Source organism: Myotis myotis, unplaced genomic scaffold (genome assembly GCF_014108235.1).
Source record: "Myotis myotis isolate mMyoMyo1 unplaced genomic scaffold, mMyoMyo1.p scaffold_m19_p_1, whole genome shotgun sequence".
Lineage (NCBI taxonomy): Eukaryota > Metazoa > Chordata > Mammalia > Chiroptera > Vespertilionidae > Myotis > Myotis myotis.
In genome coordinates this window covers 7,566,878-7,584,005 of record NW_023416313.1, presented here as the reverse complement: position 1 = coordinate 7,584,005, position 17,128 = coordinate 7,566,878, and the positions used below count along the sequence as shown (strand labels likewise).

General features: G+C 46.1%; 1 protein-coding gene across 12 annotated transcripts in view; it reads right to left on the bottom strand.

The window, feature by feature from the left end:
• The window catches only part of CC2D2A (coiled-coil and C2 domain containing 2A), a 69,316-nt gene that overhangs the window by 17,817 nt on the left and 34,371 nt on the right, over positions 1–17,128 (bottom strand). For 11 of the 12 annotated variants that reach the window (XM_036329134.1, XM_036329133.1, XM_036329139.1 and 8 more), the window contains 9 exons: positions 16,030–16,233; positions 13,966–14,058; positions 12,725–12,816; positions 9,091–9,258; positions 7,769–7,874; positions 7,463–7,572; positions 6,213–6,309; positions 5,662–5,760; positions 3,277–3,453 (listed from right to left, as the gene is read on the bottom strand). In XM_036329134.1, coding sequence (XP_036185027.1) covers positions 3,277–3,453; positions 5,662–5,760; positions 6,213–6,309; positions 7,463–7,572; positions 7,769–7,874; positions 9,091–9,258; positions 12,725–12,816; positions 13,966–14,058; positions 16,030–16,233 — 1,146 coding nt within the window. The remainder of the gene's footprint in view (positions 1–3,276; positions 3,454–5,661; positions 5,761–6,212; positions 6,310–7,462; positions 7,573–7,768; positions 7,875–9,090; positions 9,259–12,724; positions 12,817–13,965; positions 14,059–16,029; positions 16,234–17,128) is intronic. The other variant, XM_036329137.1, reaches the window with a different exon arrangement.

Sequence of the window (17,128 nt, the reverse complement as noted above, 5' to 3'; positions counted from 1 at the left end):
AATCTTGAATCAGGACTGTGGGCTTCCAAGTTGAAAAAAAGTGTTTCAAACATTTTCTGCCACTTGGACCTGGATGTTCCGTGTTATATTTTGGTTCTGTAACTAGTGCTTCCTGATGGTGGGGCCCACGTTTGAATCATTCTTCGTTCATTTCTGCACCGAGCATGTACAAGGTAAACACTTAATAAGTATCAATGGTCATTAATACTTATTTAGGCCACTGGGATGCCATTTCATGGCGTGAAACAGTAATTGAAGGAGTGAGTCGGATGCTATGTTGGTAACCTAAGAAGTGCCAAGCAAAAGCTCCATGCTGAAAGAATTCGGGTCATTTGTTGTGAAACTAATTAAGGTGGAGCTGACAACTTCACCATTTGATTCAACATGAAACTTGGGAGGTTCTTAAGTGGCTCAATTCTTTAACCTGGAGGTTCATATATATACTTACAGGAAGCTGAATGGGCTTATTCCCCCCGCCCCCCAACTTTGAATACCTACAGTTCGACAGCTCCACTGATCAGAAATAACTGTCACAGACCCACTGTCTCTGTAAGAAGCAACTCTGGGGTTTTATAGCCATGGAAACAGTGGAGATAGGTAGCTCCCAGCATTCAGGTGACATTCAGACCTATGACTTCCTGGATTCAGAGCTAAGTAAGAATCCTGACAAAATGAAATGGGCCAAAAGACAAAGCTGCACATTCACCATGGAGCTGCAGGCATCTGAAGGTCATTGCTAAGGAGACCCCCCCCCCCCCCCCCCCCACACACACACACGTCAGGACCCAGCAGACTCCATAAGGTGGACAGGGACCAAAGCAGAGAATGAAAGTGAAAGCCTAGGACCTGTTGAAGGGTAAACACAAAAGGCTTGGTACCTTTTTCAGCATCTCACTCATCTCTCAGAGGCAAGAAAGAAAGAGGGAAAGAAACAACAGAAAGACTTCATTAACAGAAACAATCTATTTTCAAAAACTTGTTTTTACCAAGACAATGTTGGAATAAGAGTTTCAGGATTTGCTACTGATTTTTTTGAAAATTCCATGAGTAAATAATTTTAAAAAAATCCCATAGAAAGGCTCTGTATGGGGTGATGGTGGAAGAAAGACTAATCCCCGAATCCTGGAAGTTTCAGTCAGTGGGAAAACGATTCCAGGTGTGGGTCCCTATTATTTTAGGGAGAGCTGCTCTTTCCTGAATAATGGACAGGGAAGCCCTGAGGGACATTGTCTGCCTGTGCATTTAGGACCGTGAGGGTGCTGTCAGCCCAGGTACCTCCTTAGCCAAAAGCATCAGAGACTCTGGGCTCCCAGGGGTTCCTCGTGGCCTCATTTTTAGAGGTCTCAGAGAAATGCTGCCTGCAGCCACAGCGGGGCAGTGAAATGCTACCAAAGGCAGGAGGACAGCCTGGTTATCTGCTTTGAGGAAGGAAGGCTGCAGGCTTGGGAACTGGGTCTCAGAGCCCCGAGGCCTGGAACATTCTGTGATAGGAGGCCAGTGCCCTTGAATGAGCCACGTGCCAGGGGGTCTCTGATGTCCTCCTTCTAGCCACAGTCACAGATGGACAGTGGCCACACAGTTCAGAGCTCACCTATGGGGGGGGGAGGGGCGGGGAACGACGGGGCGGGGGGGGGGGGGGGGGAGACTAGCTGAGTGAAACCATCCTGAAAAGGGAGCATCCTACGGTGTAAACATGCCTGCTGGCATTCTCTCCAGGTGACACTTTCTGAATATGCTTCCTTTCCTAAACTATTTTGAAATGCATGCTAACATGCTTTCTAGACAACATCCTTGTTACAACTTTGGTGATAAAGGCCAGCATATAAGAGGAATTTGAATTTCGGTAGATTTTTTTCCCAATCATCCTTTATGTCTTCTGTAAATGCCTTACAAATGGGAAATAATAACAGTATATTCCTCTGTGAACCAAATTGTGATACTGAAAAGGAAAGAGAGGAATGTGCTCATTTAAGGAAACCTCCATCTGAGTCTAATGACAGTGGATAAAGAGTCGGCATAGTGATCGATGCAGTACAGCGTAGCCGCTAACAACTTGGGCTTGTAAGCTCCAAGGAATTTTAATTGCTTTTCTAGGCTGTTTGTTGTATCTCTGGTGCCTAAAAAGCACCTGCTACATAGAAGATTCTCTGCAAATATCGAGTAGATCAGATTTCAAGTGGGACAGACGTTTTGTTGTCAGTTGTGGCCTTACTCCCTGGGTGAACCAGGTTAAGCGGAGCTTTATTTCCTCATCTCTGATTGGAGACCCACCTCACACGACAGCGGGACTATTAAAGGGGAGAACGTAAGTCAAATGCCTGACTTAGTGCTCTGGACAGAGGAAGAACTCAGGCCCTGTTTGTGGCGGTTGTTATTACTGTGATAGTTCACAATGATAAGAGGTTACGGTCGATATTTTCTCCCCAGTCCAATGAGGGTGGCACGCCCTGGCCGCACGGGTATGCTATATGAACACAGTACCCCGCCCCCCCTCCCCGCTAGGAAGGGCGGGAAACAGCTGCTAACAAATGAAAGTTCTGGAAGCTCTTTTCTTTTTCTAGAGCTGTACAAAATTAGAGTGCCTGTGCACATATCTATTTCTATCCGGAGGCACTGGAATGAATGGAGGTCACCCCTGAAGGTCACCTAGCCTGAGAATCCTATGAATCGATTCAGTACACAGCACAGCCAGGGATGTGAGGTCACGCAGATGTATGTCAGCGTGCTTGCCAAAACATGTCCAGACGAAGAGTCCTATTTCATCTCCCTCCCACTGAGAAAATTCTGAAAGGGGAGCATGTTTATATTCGTCTTGCTTTGCCTAAAACAGTAGTTCTCAACCTTGGCTGCACATTAGAATCACCTGGGAATCTTTTTTAAACCCTGATTTCTGGGCCTCATCCTCCGGAAATTCTGTTTCTTTGTTATGGGGTGGGGCCACAACATTAGTAACAAAGAAACAGAATTTCCAGAGGATGAGGCCCAGAAATCAGGATTTTAAAAAGATTCCCAGGTGATTCTAATGTGCAGCCAAGGCTGAGAACCACTGGCCTAAAAGCTGACGTTGCTGATTGACCCGATTGTTGGCTGGGTGGAAATGCAGACCCACACGGGGGCTCTCTCCCTTCATTCTGCCCAAGCAGACGGAGCACCGAGTGGATTTGGAGAAAGGAAACCTCTGCTTGTGCCCTGCGGTCCCAGTTCACCCCGGCACGGCCCAGTGAGCATTTCTCGTGTTGCCAACGTCAGACACGACTGACCTGTAGCCAGACTTACCTTTTCTCGCACCGACTCCCCGGGAACCAGCTGGGGCTCGATGGTGATGAACAGGGCGATGTAGGAGCCTTCGCTCAGGCTGCGGAGAGAGTCAAAGCCCCGCTCGGCGACCACGCTCCGCTCCTTACTGTAGCCCAGGAGAACGGGGGGGATGTCTATTTTAAATGTTCCATCGATCTGTGCGGAAAACACGACGTGGTAAACACCCCGGTCATTTGCCAACATGCTCAAAAGCATGTGTCGATTCACTGTCTGATGAACTCACTAAGGATGCTCAGACTGGCATTCAGGGTCGCCCATCATTCCAGCCAGTCTCTCTCTCTCTTTTTTTAAATCCTCACCTGAGGATATTTTTCCATTGATTTTTAGGGAGAGTGGAGGAGAGAGAGAAAGACAGAGAGAAACATCGATGTGAGAGAAACACATTGATTTGTTGCACCACCAGGGCCCAGGTCAGGGAGGGCCTGCAACCGAGATATGTGCCCTTGACCGGAACCAAACCCCGGACCCTACGGTCCACAGGGAGACGCTCTAGCAGCCGGTCTCCCTAAGCGTTCACAGAAAGCACTGCCTTTTTCTTCACCTTTTCTTGGTTCAGCAGAGTGTGGACGAGTTACGCATGTTGATACTAACACTGGGTGTCCTGGGTTCACAACCTGAATTAAACTCCGTGTCTCAGTGTATGCGTTTGTAAAATGGCAAAGATAACAGTAACTAGTCTGCAGGGCAGGTGTGTGTGCCGGATGCTTTCATAGTCGTACAGCACTGATAAGAATGTCTGGCCGGTGGTGAACTGCTCAGGAGGTGTTGGCTAGCAGCCACCCCCCTTTTCCGGATGTCCCAGCCCCCCATCTCCACCTTGGAAAATTGTAACGAGTTTATGTTATCGCCTTCATGAATTATTTTGTCATCTCCACCAGCCTCACACGTAGTTTGTTTTCTTCACTTGTTACACGGGCACATTCTGTCAGACTTTATAGTTGTGAGCATGTTTACGATGCTCCTCCAGATGATTGCTCCTGGTGAACAGGATCCGTAATCCACCCCCTGTGTATCACCCTTCTCCGATATACAGCAGTGTTTTGTGTACACAGCGGATACCCAGTAAATGTGGGCTGAATGGATTATAAGCCACTTTTATAACATGACCTAACTGTGCAGAGGTTCAGAGGGGCAGGACTTTTACCTCTTGCATTGTCCAAGCGACAGTATGTTTGTTAGACTATCTAGTGCTAAAGCCAGTTCAGGGCTGGAATGTGAAGGTGTAGAATTCACATTTTTGTTTCACTCTTCAATGGCATTTGTGTCTCAGGAGAAATAGGGAAAGGGCTTAACCTAGAAGTGGACATGCCTTCCAGGGAGGAAGGGACATTACCTGGATATAGTCAAGGAGATTCATCCATCAGGAAGGGGTTAGCATAATCTCTTCTGAGTACTCTTCCGAATGTGAAATTCGGCATTGGCCAATCACATGGGCAATTTCGGTTGCAAAATGATGGACTTTAAATGTTTTTTGTAATTTAAAATATATTCGAAGAGGAAATGTGAATTCTTTTGGCCAGCATGTCACGGAAGCGTCACCTGTAGACTGTCCCTTATTTTCGGGGAGGACTGTAATTCCAAATGATCTGTGAGACTGAAACCAACCCGGGCCTCCCAGGGTTGAGGCTTGGTCTTGGCCTTGCTGGACTCTGTGGCCCAGGCAGTATTGCTCTGCGATCTCGTCGCCTGGGGAATTAAAGCCTCCTTCCTTAGCTGTGCGAGATTAGCCACAGTCTCGTGGCCCAAAGCCTCTTGTTGCCATGGACTCAGTGCTGGGACATTACAGCCACTTCAGAATCTTTAACTGTCCCAGATTGGAGGTGACAGGTCATTGAAGAGTTGTTAACCTAATGGAGCCCTTTAGAAAAATTGCTAAACTGTGAAGAAGGATGTCTTAGTTGAGCGAATCTCTACTAACTGTTCTCCTTTTTTGAAATGGTGAGGACTCTAGAATCATTCATGAAATGCACTTGACTCAATGGGCCGTCCAGTGTCCTGACTGATTCCTTCAAGTCACTTCCCGGCATCTGTCCATTACACTTGGTTGCTTTTACAAGTTTCCACCTTGTTCCACCTTCTCCTTCACTTCTATTTAAATGTTTTTAAAAATCTCAGATTGGATCAGTCATATATTAACAACTAACTCTAACGAAGATGGATATTTAATAAGTGGCACAAACATGACAGTAAATCAATGCCTTCATATAGTGGTTTTTATGTTTCCCAGGGGGCTTTGCACACAGGCTCTCTCAGAGTTGGCGGTACATACCCACAGAGAAAGTTTAACAGGAAATGGACAGAGCGGTTCCCCATTCCCACGGCATTCCAACGCCAGATGCTTACCCTTGCTTGGCAATATATTGTGCTAAATGGAATTTTCACACATCCCAGCCAGTGTCGCTCAATACGCGTGTGGATTCCACTCCCTCTTTCCCGGTCATCCTAAAGGAGGAGTGGGTAGTAATAATTGGTTAAGAACTCCAGACGCTCATTTGGTGAATTTCGCGGCAGGATTTGGACTGGAAGTACGTGGGCTTAGGTTAGGCTGACCTAAGTCACATTCTGGCTCAGATACTTAATGGTTTTGTGACCCAAAGAAAGTCTGAACCTCAGTTTTCTCACTAATAAGTTGGAGGTTTAACAGTCTACGTCACAGCATTATTTTAGAGTTAAATAAGAAAAGATATATGAAGAGCGCTTGGTACAATTCCTGGAACACAATGGACACTCAATCGACAATATAAAAGCTAGTGCCCTTTCTCTTTTTCCCCATTTATAATGTCAAGTTTCAGACATTCAAAATACAAGAAAGATGGACAACGAGTTCGGGTCTTATATGGTGGACGGAGGATGTGAGAATGAGTGCAGACATCTTCCTGGAATGGTGAACTCACCTCTAAGACATCGAACAGCACTTCATCAAAAATGTTAATGAACACGTCGTCTTTCACTGACTGCAAGCTGGTCGTGCTGTAGTCCCCATTGGGGGCCCTGCAGATGGGCACACGTGACCAGGGGACAGGGGAATGGGAAAAATAGAAATAATGAGCACGCAAACGTCAACATTTAAAAAGTGCTCAAACACGAGCACAGATGTGAAGATTGGAAGCTGTGCTTTCAGTTAAAGCATCTGTCTGCACAGGGTGGACACCATAACATAATGCCTGTATATAGCCAAACAGAAAGGGACTAAACCCTCTGTCTGCTTTCCATCACCATACTGTTGTCTGTATATGTTTTTGTTTTTTGCTTAATTTCTTCACCTTTTTCACCCAGCCCCCCCAACCTAACCCCCTCCCCTCTGATAGCTCTCTCTGTATCTATGAGTATGTTTCTATTTTCTTTGTTAGTTTATTTTGTTTATTAGATTCCACATTGGAGTGAAATCAAATGATATTTGTCTTTCTCTGCCTGGCTTATTTCTCTTAGCGTAATGCTCTCCAGGTCCATCCATGGTGTTGCAAAAGGTAAGATTTCCTTCTTCATAAATGCCTATGAATTTCTGGTAAGAGAAAAACATAATTTCTGAAAACGAGAGAGTCTCAAATTTACTTAAAGCTTCCAGAGTTGGGGAGAAAATGAAGAAAGGAGAAGCAGCGAGGGGCTGTGGGTGAAGGGGAGGGGAAGCTTGGGCGATAAGTAGGCAGAGCCTGGAGAGGAGGGTGGTGTCCCGCAGTGAACCTGAGTTTCACAAGTTGGACATTTTCTCACTTTATTATTTTTTAAAATCCTCACCCAAGGATATTTGTCCCATTGATTTCTAGAGAGAGTGGAAGGGACGGAGGAGGGAGGAGAAATAGAGAGAGACATGTTGATTGGTTGCCTCCTATAGGTACCCCTACTAGGGCTGGGGAACCTGCAACCGAGGTATGTGACCTTGACTGGTAATTGAATCCCTGACCCTTCGGTTTACAGGCTGACTCTCTAACCACTTAGCAAACTGGCTAGGGCCCCACTTTATTCTTGATTGGAGTCAGTTGTGGCACATGAAGGACACCAAGGGACTTGGTATCAGGACTCCTGGTTCTTGTTTCGGCTCATTAGCTACACAAACTTTCACCTCAGCCATTTCCCACTGAGCCTCTATTTCCTTCCCGTCTCTTCAAAGTATCCTCTAGTGCTTTAAAGAGGACCAAGTGCTTACCTAAACGGAAGTTCAAGTTCTTCGTTCCAGCTGGGGTTTGGTCCTTCGGCCGTCGTGGTATGACAAATTGTTCGTTGAAAAGAGACTTCTACAAAAGGACGGACTAAAACCTTAAAAGCAAAAGCAAATAGTAAGAGTCCATACAGTTAGTTGAATGATTTTGCTCTTTGTGGAGGTGGAATATGTTTGCTAAATAGTATACGTCCAAAAAAATGAAGCAGAAAACAGGCCAGGAAGTTTCCAGGCAATTCTTAAAAACATAAGGGGTGAGATTCTAAGCAGAGACCCGGCACTGGGGCATCTCACCTGGCCGAGGGGGTAGTCGGCACTGTGGGTTGGGCTGTGTGTGGTTGGGGAAGCAGCGTGCCTTTCCCTGAAAGTTCTTGAAGACCTTGATGGCTGCTGGAATTTGCTAGGAGGGAAAAATGTATGAAAAAATAAATGACAGAGAAAGACTAATTATATGTATTAAGCAAATGGTTATTCCAAAGATGTATGGCTCTGGTGACAGACATTCTCTCTAAGCTTGCTGACCCTTTTGGAAGGCTTTTCGTATGCTCTGGTCACCCCCAGTCACCCAGTGATCACTATAGACTCCCCAACTTCTATCCCTGACCCACCTGTATAGCTAAGAACGGAGGACAGAGTCCTCTTCTCTCTCCTCTGCCAGGGGGTACCTAAGTGAGAACTTGCCCTTTCCCCATAAATGAACCTCAATCCCCCACAGGTAGCAGAATACTAAACTTCCTGACCAGCCTTCTTTGCCTCGATCTAATTCCTCTCCTACTGTATTTTCTTTAAACCTGCCTTCTCCAGGAACCTTGAGCTACAAATTCTAAGTAAACACTTCTCTGGACCTCTCAAGCCTCACTGGGAAAGGGGAGGGGTCAGGGATTCCTAGCTCGAGTTAGGAACCAGGGATCTTGTCGTCTTTCTCTTTTAAAGAGCTGTTATTCTTTTTTAAAAAATATGTTTTTATTGATTTCAGAGAGGAAGGGAGAGGGAGAGAGAGAGAGACACAAGCATCAATGATGTGAGAGAATTACTGACTGGCTGTCTCCTGCACATGCCCCACTGGGGATCGAGCCTGTAGCAGGGGCATGTGCCCTGACTGGGAATCAAACCATGACCTCCTGGTTCATAGGCTGATGTTCAACCACTGAGCCAGGCCAGCTGGGCAAGAGCTGATATTCTTAAAGAAATGAAACTCATCTCCAGAAAGCCACACCTAGGTACCTTTCCCTTCCTCTCCCCTGAGAGGCTGATGCTTGGTGGGTGGTACCCTGGCTGGATGGACCATTTCCATCACACGGAGAACAAGGAAGCAGACCTAAAGAGGGAAGCAAGCAAGGGAGACGATGGGGCCTCAGAAGAACCATCTTAGTTTTTACAGTCTACCCTTAGTTCAGCTGCACCTCTTGTCCTTGTGTTCGTGAGACAGTCCCAATAATCCCTTCTTTAGCCTAAACTGACCAACTTGGTTCTATTACTTGCAACTAATGGGAGTCTGACTTTGGCCCCCACAGAATAACACTATGTTAAAAACGGGAGCACGTGTGCTATAGAGAAGTGATGGGCGTGGCCAGGACCCCACACGGTCCATCCCAGGGCTGCCTGAGGGCTCTCACCTTGTGGTTGGTCTCCTCACAGGAATGTCATAGGCCCGGATGATGTTCACCAGCAGCTTTATGTCTCCATCGGACAGGTTTTGGGCTGTCACCTTCTTCCGACCTTTTCTCCTGGGCCTCAGGGGTCGCTTTTGTTCTGCCAGCTTGAAAAGGCTTAGGCCCAAAATGCTAATGATTACAGAACAGAATTAGGAGTCTAAGGAAAAGAAAGATCTGGAAAGTCACCAGACAACTCAAGCTCTGCCCCAAAGTCCCCTACAGGCCCCTGAAAACTGTCTTTCTAAAGAGCGTGGAAATCATCAAGAAATTCTCCTAAGATGGGAGCGATCTTACTGTATGGATTATTAATATTTATTGTAGCTGCTACCGATCCGAGAGAGAAAAGGGTATTCTGGGCCCTCCCTGAGTTTCCTGCCTTGCTTTCCTTCTTGCTTACCCTGCAGCCCCTCAAACCACCCCCTTCTCTCCTACTCTCTGCCTTTGCCTGTCCCTGGTCCCTGCACAGGGGCACCTCCCTCCGCCTTCCTCTCAGAGCAGGATCTCCCCTTTCGGAGCCCCGGGCACATCAGCTAGAAGGGGCTCCCGCTCCTGGGCCCCTTGAGTACTTTCTTGATGCCCCATCTTCCTGGCAGCTGACTTTACTGCCCTTCCAGGCACTTCCTGGGATACCTCACTCTCTGGTGTTAGACAAGACTGGGTATGAATCCTGACTCCACTTGCTCTTTGACCCCTTTAAGCCTCTGTTTTATCATCTGTAAAATGGGGTTCCATGCTATCTCCCGGGTTGTTGAGAGGATTAGGTAAGGAGGTGCCTGCGGAGCACCGGGGCTCTGGTCTAGTACAAGCAGAGGTGAAGTGCTAGGTGTGGGGTGATGGCAGTAGTTATGACATCAGCGACTATGCTGGAGGAGGAAGGGAGATGGCAGGGGGAGCTTAAGGATCTCACATCTCCCTACCTCTCACTGAGATGATGTCACATAAACACTTCCTGGAAGATGAAAGCAACATGCTCAGTGACTTATGGGAGAAAGGGCCTTGGCGCCAGTAATTAAGTTGGGGCCCAGAGACTAAACAGAAGCCCAGATGTGGCTCTGAATCTGGAAGCTGACATGACTGATGACACCAGATGGCACAGAACAAAGGCCGTGGGGAGCTGGCCTCAGGCTGCAACACATGCTCTTCTGCTTCCCTCTGAGCAGGGCTGGAGCCCTCGGCCCAGGAGGCCTGAGCCAGCTGGGGAGGAGCGGCTCCCAAGGGCTCCCGGAGCTGCTGTTCCGTCCTTTCCAGGGTCTCTGCCCCACGGAACAGCAACCATTCATCAGCAGCTTTGTGAGTCAGGCACAGTGCTAGGCGCCTTACATAGGATATTTCTAGTCCTCACAGGCATAACATTTACCCCGTTTTTCATATGAAGAAACCTGAGGCTCTGAGTGGTGACAGGATTTGCCAAAGCTCCTAACTAGGGGCAGGGAGCTGGGGTTCAGCCTGGGGTCACTCTGGCTCACAGCCCACCTTCTTCCTTTTAAACATTTACATCTATTATTTATTAACTCACGTAAAACAAGAACAAGCCCATTCATTCCATGTTAACATGATGTACCACTATGAAGGCTCACTCTCCTCTCCAAACAATCTCTTTGTGTGTGTGTGTGTGTATGTGTGTGTGATTACCTACATTTTATTATTCTAAATTTATTTTTATTGAGATGAAATTGGATATAATGTTGTATAAGTGTAAGGTGTACAACCTGTTGGGTTTAGGGGTTCATATATTTAAGTCTGATTCCCACCATAACATCAGCTGACATCTCTATCACGTCACATAATTGTCATGGTTTTTTTTTTTTTTGTGGTGGGAACAATTAAGATCTAGTCTCTTAGCAACTTTGAGGTTTATAACACAGCACTGTTAGCTATAATCACTATGCTGGGCATTAGATGGCCAGGACTTACTTATCTACTAGTTATAAATGTGTACCCTGAAATAACATCCCCCCAGTTCCCCTACACCTCAGCCCTTTTTTCGATTCCACATGTAAGTGAAATCATATGGTACTTCTCTTTCTCTGTCTGGCTTAGTTCTCTTTGCACAGTGCCCTCTAGGCCCACCCCTGTTGTCACAAATTACAGACCATCTTCTTCAGCACTCGCTCTCCCAGGACCTACCTAACCCAAACCTGGGACCTGAGAGGGATACCTGTGCCAGGGGCCCTAACATGACACATCCCCTCCTCTGTTAATACTGCCTCCCTCCCCTGAGAGGGCGCCTCCCAAAGTCTCGATGGCAGTCAGCAAGGGCGCATCTTGGTGACTGGCACCATGAATTACAGAAACATTAGTTTAAAGCCAAGAACAAATCAAAATTAAAAGAAGAAAGAACATACCCTGAGCCTTCAGAACTTAATGCAGAAAGTAAAGCAGATAAAAAGAAAAAGAAATGGAAAAACAGCATGAAAAAAAAATCACCATCTAGTCTAAGTGTAATTTTCATGACTGAATAAAACATTTGATGACTAGGCTGTGGGCCTGGAGCACAGAGAAGGGGTTTGTGTGAATCGATGTGGGCACAGCCTCTCAAATGTGCGTGGAGGGAGGCAAGGTCAACATCAGGGGCGGCCCTGAACAGCACAAGGTTTTGTCTCCTTTCCACCTTGACGTTGGAGAGGAAATACACGCATAAGAAATAACCCTTTTAGGAGGCCAACAGATTCAGTCCCAGGAAGGGTCATGGGATTAATGGACTGCCTAAGACCACCAGTGGAGAAAGGTATCTTCCATCTTTTGTGCATCCACCCCAAGTTGAGACAATTTGAAATTTTTTCTAAGTGATAGTAAGACAATCACGCATATACACAGTCAATTTCCAGCTTCTATGTAAACACCATTTTCCCCGCTGCCCTTGGGCCTCACCAAACACAGCAGCTCTCTCCTCCCAGCTGCAGTGCTGGAACCAGACCTCACAGACTCCCAGATCTCCTGGCCTCCCAGACCTCTGTGGCTGGTTCCCAGCTACCCCACTGTGATGGGAGAGTAAGGGAAGTTGGCATTGGGAGGAGTGTGTGCAGGAGGGAAATGCTGTCAGACTGGGATTGAAATGAGCAAGTGGCAAAGGCTCAACCATCGTTCCATGCACTGAAATGTCACCGGTTCAATTCCCGGTTAGGGCACATGCCCAGGTTCTAGGCTTGATCCCCGGTGGGGGTGCTTAAGGGAGGCAACCGATCTAGGTCTCTCTCTCTCTCTCTCTCTCTCTCTCTCTCTCTCTCTCTCTCTCTCTCTCTCTTTCTCCCTCTCCCTCTCCCTCTCCCTCTTCCTCTCCCTCCCTCTCCCTCCCTCAATATCTAAAAATCAATAAAAACATATTAAAAAATAATGGCAAAGGCTGGCAAAGCTGACATGGCAGTAGTGGGGAGACAGGATTCCTGGGCCCATGATGGAGAGGATCTCGTGTGACTAATAAAGACCCCTCACTTAATGCAATTGTAAGGCATTAATCAAGTGTTAATTAATCCATTTCCAGTGTTATTTGTGGCCCAAATGCACACTAAACAATGATAAGCATCTTAGATTTACATGAAAATTTTAACATAATGCAATAAAATAATTTTTAGAAGGAGCAAAAGTTTGCTTTTACCTGATATTGGGAACTTCTTCTTCAACTATCAAATCCGTGAGAAGAAAATGGTGTTTTGCAATTAGGAAACGATTTAACACAGATTCCCTCACCTGGGGAAAGAAAGAGGTTTTATTTAAAATGTCCTCATTCTGGGACCTTCATAGGTCCCTCCGAGACTTCTCTGAGTCTTCACCCCAATGTCACTTTAGTGCAGCCCCCGCCGGCACCCTCACTTTCTCCGCAGCATGACTTCTTCTTACTGTAAACCACCCGGCTTTGCTCACTAGTACAAGTTCCTAAGGCAGAGGGCCTCTGCTCTGCTCACCGCCCGATTCCCAGGACCTGGAAAAATCTGACACACAGGGAGTGGAAGTGTGCTGAATGGAGGAACGAACAAAAACCAGGCCCCGTCTCGGAGCACATGCAATTCTGACGTGATTCTTGAGGTCCTCCCCTGTTCAGACTGGTTTACTTCCTAATACTCCTTTAAATAAAAGACCTCTTAAATGTTGTAAACTGTTGTTGTTTTTTTATACATGAGCTATAAGGCAGATCAACTGGATGGGAAAAATGTGCTGTAGTCACAGTAGCCTTTCTTATAAGTTAAATTTATTAAAGAAAGGAAGGAAGAATGAGAGAGAAAGAGGGAGGACAAAATGACACTTTAAGTTTCTAGTGCCTAGGGCAGAAAGTATGTCATTCATTCATTTATTCATTTATTTATTTTAAATATATTTTTGATTTCAGAGAGGAAGAGAGCGGGAGAGAGAGAGAGAAAGAAACATCAATGATGAGAGAGAATCATTGATTGGCTGCCTCCTGCATGTCCCCCGTTGGGGATTTGAGCCCACAACCCGGCATGTGCCCTTGACTGGAACTGAACCTGGGACCCTTCAGTCTGCAGGCTGACTCTCTATCCACTGAGCCAAACCAGCTAGGGCAGAAGTATGTCATTTATAAACCTTCTATTTTATTGCAAAGATAGTATGATGCAAACATTCAAATACTGTCAAATACTGTCCTTTGTCATCCTACCCCACTTAAGAGAATCACTGACAACAAGCTGAGATACAGCCTAATGTTTTCATATGTTCACAAGATGAAGAGAGCTGTTAATCAATTTCATATCTGTGACTATGAGATAATCAGTCTTCAGGGTTTAAGCACCACATAGATATTGAAAAGAAGGGGACCTCCTTTCTCCCATCTCAGGGTGCTGGCCATTTCCCTGTCAGGGCCGTTCACAATGGTTTCCTTACCTGCTGGAGGTACTTGGCTACTACGGCCCGGTGCCTATCTATGTGGCCCTTGGTCTCAACGACATTCCTGTCCCGTAACCGCTTCTCATAGTCCTAAAGGTTAAAAAAGAATAATTTTATGATTTTAAACTACGAGTCCTTTCTCATTCCCTCCAGAGATTAGAGAATTTATCATGTGTGGTTCAAGTTCATAAATGATGGTTCTAATTGTTTCTTCTGCCTTCCTCTGAACGTTTGGTTCAGAATTAGCCTTTGATGTGGGAGCCAGAATTCGGAGACAGTTGGTTGATGCCTTAGAAGTAGAAGAGCACCCTGTAATTAGAGGCCACACAGTAACGGGCTGTGGTTCAAGACACTAAGCTCACCCAGCAACTTTGCCAAAGCCTCTGCTTAGTATTTTGTTGTTGTTGCTGTTAATCCTCACCTGAAGATATTTTTTCCTTTTTTTTTCCTTAGAGAGAGTAGAAGGGGTCAGGGGGATAGAGAGAAAAAGAAAGGAACAACAATATGAGAGACACATTGAGTGGTTGCTGGGGATTGAACCTGCCACCCAGGCCCCGGGAATCAAACCCTTAGGGGAAAAGGCCAATGCTCTAACCATTTAGAAACACCAAACAGGGCCCCTCTGCTAATTTTTGTCTTTTTCTAACTTAAGTAAAGCAATTACAAAGCAGCAAATAGCATCTGCGTACAGCCGACTTGGTCACCAACTGGGAGTGGGTACTTCTGCCTTGGCCGCTGCATTTTCTCTTCCACCAATAAAATTCCATGTGGGCCCATGGAGCCGCCATGTCTCCTTCAGTCCTCTCCTGGTCACACTGTACGCTCAGGGGCCTCTACCCCGCACTGGGTAACTCAAGCTGGTCCAAGATTTTTAGACTTGGGGCAAGAGGACACACCTCTCCCTTCTGGCTGAAATTGGTAGACGTGAACTTGAATGAAGGGGATCATGTGTCCAAGCAGAGGGAGTCCATCCACAATGGGAAGAAGTGAAGCCACCACAGCAAGGGAAGCCTAGGCAGGATGGGGAGGGGCCCTGGTGGCATTCATGCCCTGTATCCAGGCGTCACCAAGGCACAGATAAACTCCTGCCACTCACACAGCTTAAGATATTTAGCCCCATTTGGGATTTCATCTTTCAGTAAACTCCCCTTGAAGCCTGAGATCTCCAGTTGGTTTTTTTAAAATATATTTTTATTGATGCCAGAGAGGAAGGGAGAGGGAGAGAGAGATAGAAACATCCATGAAGAGAGAGAATCATGGATTGGCTGCCTCCTGCATGCCCCACACTGTGCCCTGACCAGGAATCAAACCGTGACCTCCAGGTTCAGAGGTCAATGCTCAACCACTGAGCTGGCCAGGTTCAAGTTGGGTTTTTATCACAATTACAAGTCCAGACACTGCAGACAAGAACCAAATAACTGAAAATATTCTCCCAGAACGGCTTCTGCATGAAAAGTCCTACTGGTACCAGTTTCTAATGGCTCTCCATTTACCTCATCAAATACAACCTCCCCTGTCTGGATTCATTGGCCTGCCCCATCTATACAGGCCTGCCCCACTTACACAGGATTACAACCTGTGAGCCCTCAAAGGTCCCGCCCCCATGGCTCTCAGATGGCTTCTGCTAACCCCCGCACCCTGTGCATCCTGCCACCCTTGCCTAGGATGCCAGCCCTGCTTCCCACTTCCTTTGTGGCCCTCCCACCCCAAGGCTGCTCTAATCCTAACTACCTGTTTCCCCACAGTGCTCACCACTGGGCCTTGTGCTTAACCGGTTGGATTACAATGGCTTTGAACTCCTGACTAAGGCAAGATAATTTGCCACATTAACATGTAAGATATTTCTCAACCCTACAATTCTAATTTTTCTTAGTTTATGTCATTCACTGTATTGAGAGAAGAGTTAATTTAAACATTGGATTCAAGAGAGATAATGGAAAGATTATATAAAGTGCTGCAAAAGAGAAACCGGCATTGCTACTGAGAACATATTAACAGCAAGATTCATGGAGAAAGGTTTACCAAGTAGCACAGCAATATTTTATTACAGCCATTTCTTACCTGGAATACCTTTTCCATGATTTCTCGGTCATATGCTGGGATTGGCTTATAATTTCGGAACTCTGGCACCTCTTGGCTTCTGAGACACAGGAGCCTGAATCGTTTGGCTCTATCCAGTTCCTCATCTGAAACGAAGTTAAATTCCCGCTGCAGCTGTTCCAGGCGAAAGAAATCGGGGACGTAGGATTCGCCACTGGTAGCAACCTGTGAAGAACAGAGAATGCAAAATTCCAGACAACGGTCGAGTTTCAGCCAAGGAAAGCCGGCACTGAGCGTTTGGGAATGGAAGCTTAACTGGTTTACGTAGACAGCGAGACTGGATATGTCCTGCCTTTCACTTAAAGACAAAGCACATTAAAATGTGATGGCAGCCCTGGCTGGTGTGGCTCCGTGGATAGAGCGTCGGCCTGCGGACTGGAGGGTCCCGGGTTCGATTCCATTCAAGGGCACATGCCTGGGTTGTGGGCTCGGTCCCCAGTGGGGGGCATGCGGGAGGAAGCCCATCAATGATTCTCTCTCATCACTGATGTTTCTGTCTCTCCCTCTCCCTTCCTCTCTGAATTCAATAAAAAATATATATTAAAACAATGTGATGGTAATAAGGAAGATGCTATTAAATCACTTAGTAGCTATAAAAAATACCACAAATACTTTCCCAAAGAAATAGAAATTATAAGGTTAATTTTTGGTATGTACATTCCCCTAATAGGTGTTATGAAAATATACAGACTGAACATGAGAGATTTTAAATAATTGTATTACTAAGTGCCAACTGCAAATAAGGTTACTCATATGCATAGTGTATCTAAAATCATATATATGTGTTTTAAATATCTACATATTTTTAGTTAAATTTATGGGGGTGACATTGGTTAATATCATTGTGTAGGTTTCAAGTGTACAATTCTATAATTCATTATTTGTACTATACTGCACTGTGTAGTCTTCCTGCATCACCATATATTTGACCCCCTTTAGCCTCCTCATGCTTTAAATTTATTTTCCAACTTTTTACTAGTCTTATGCCCATATGTAGATACAAGCACAGAGTCAGTCGATCACCTTCGCTTAGCTCCAGGGCCAGGCCCTCCTGTCCCTG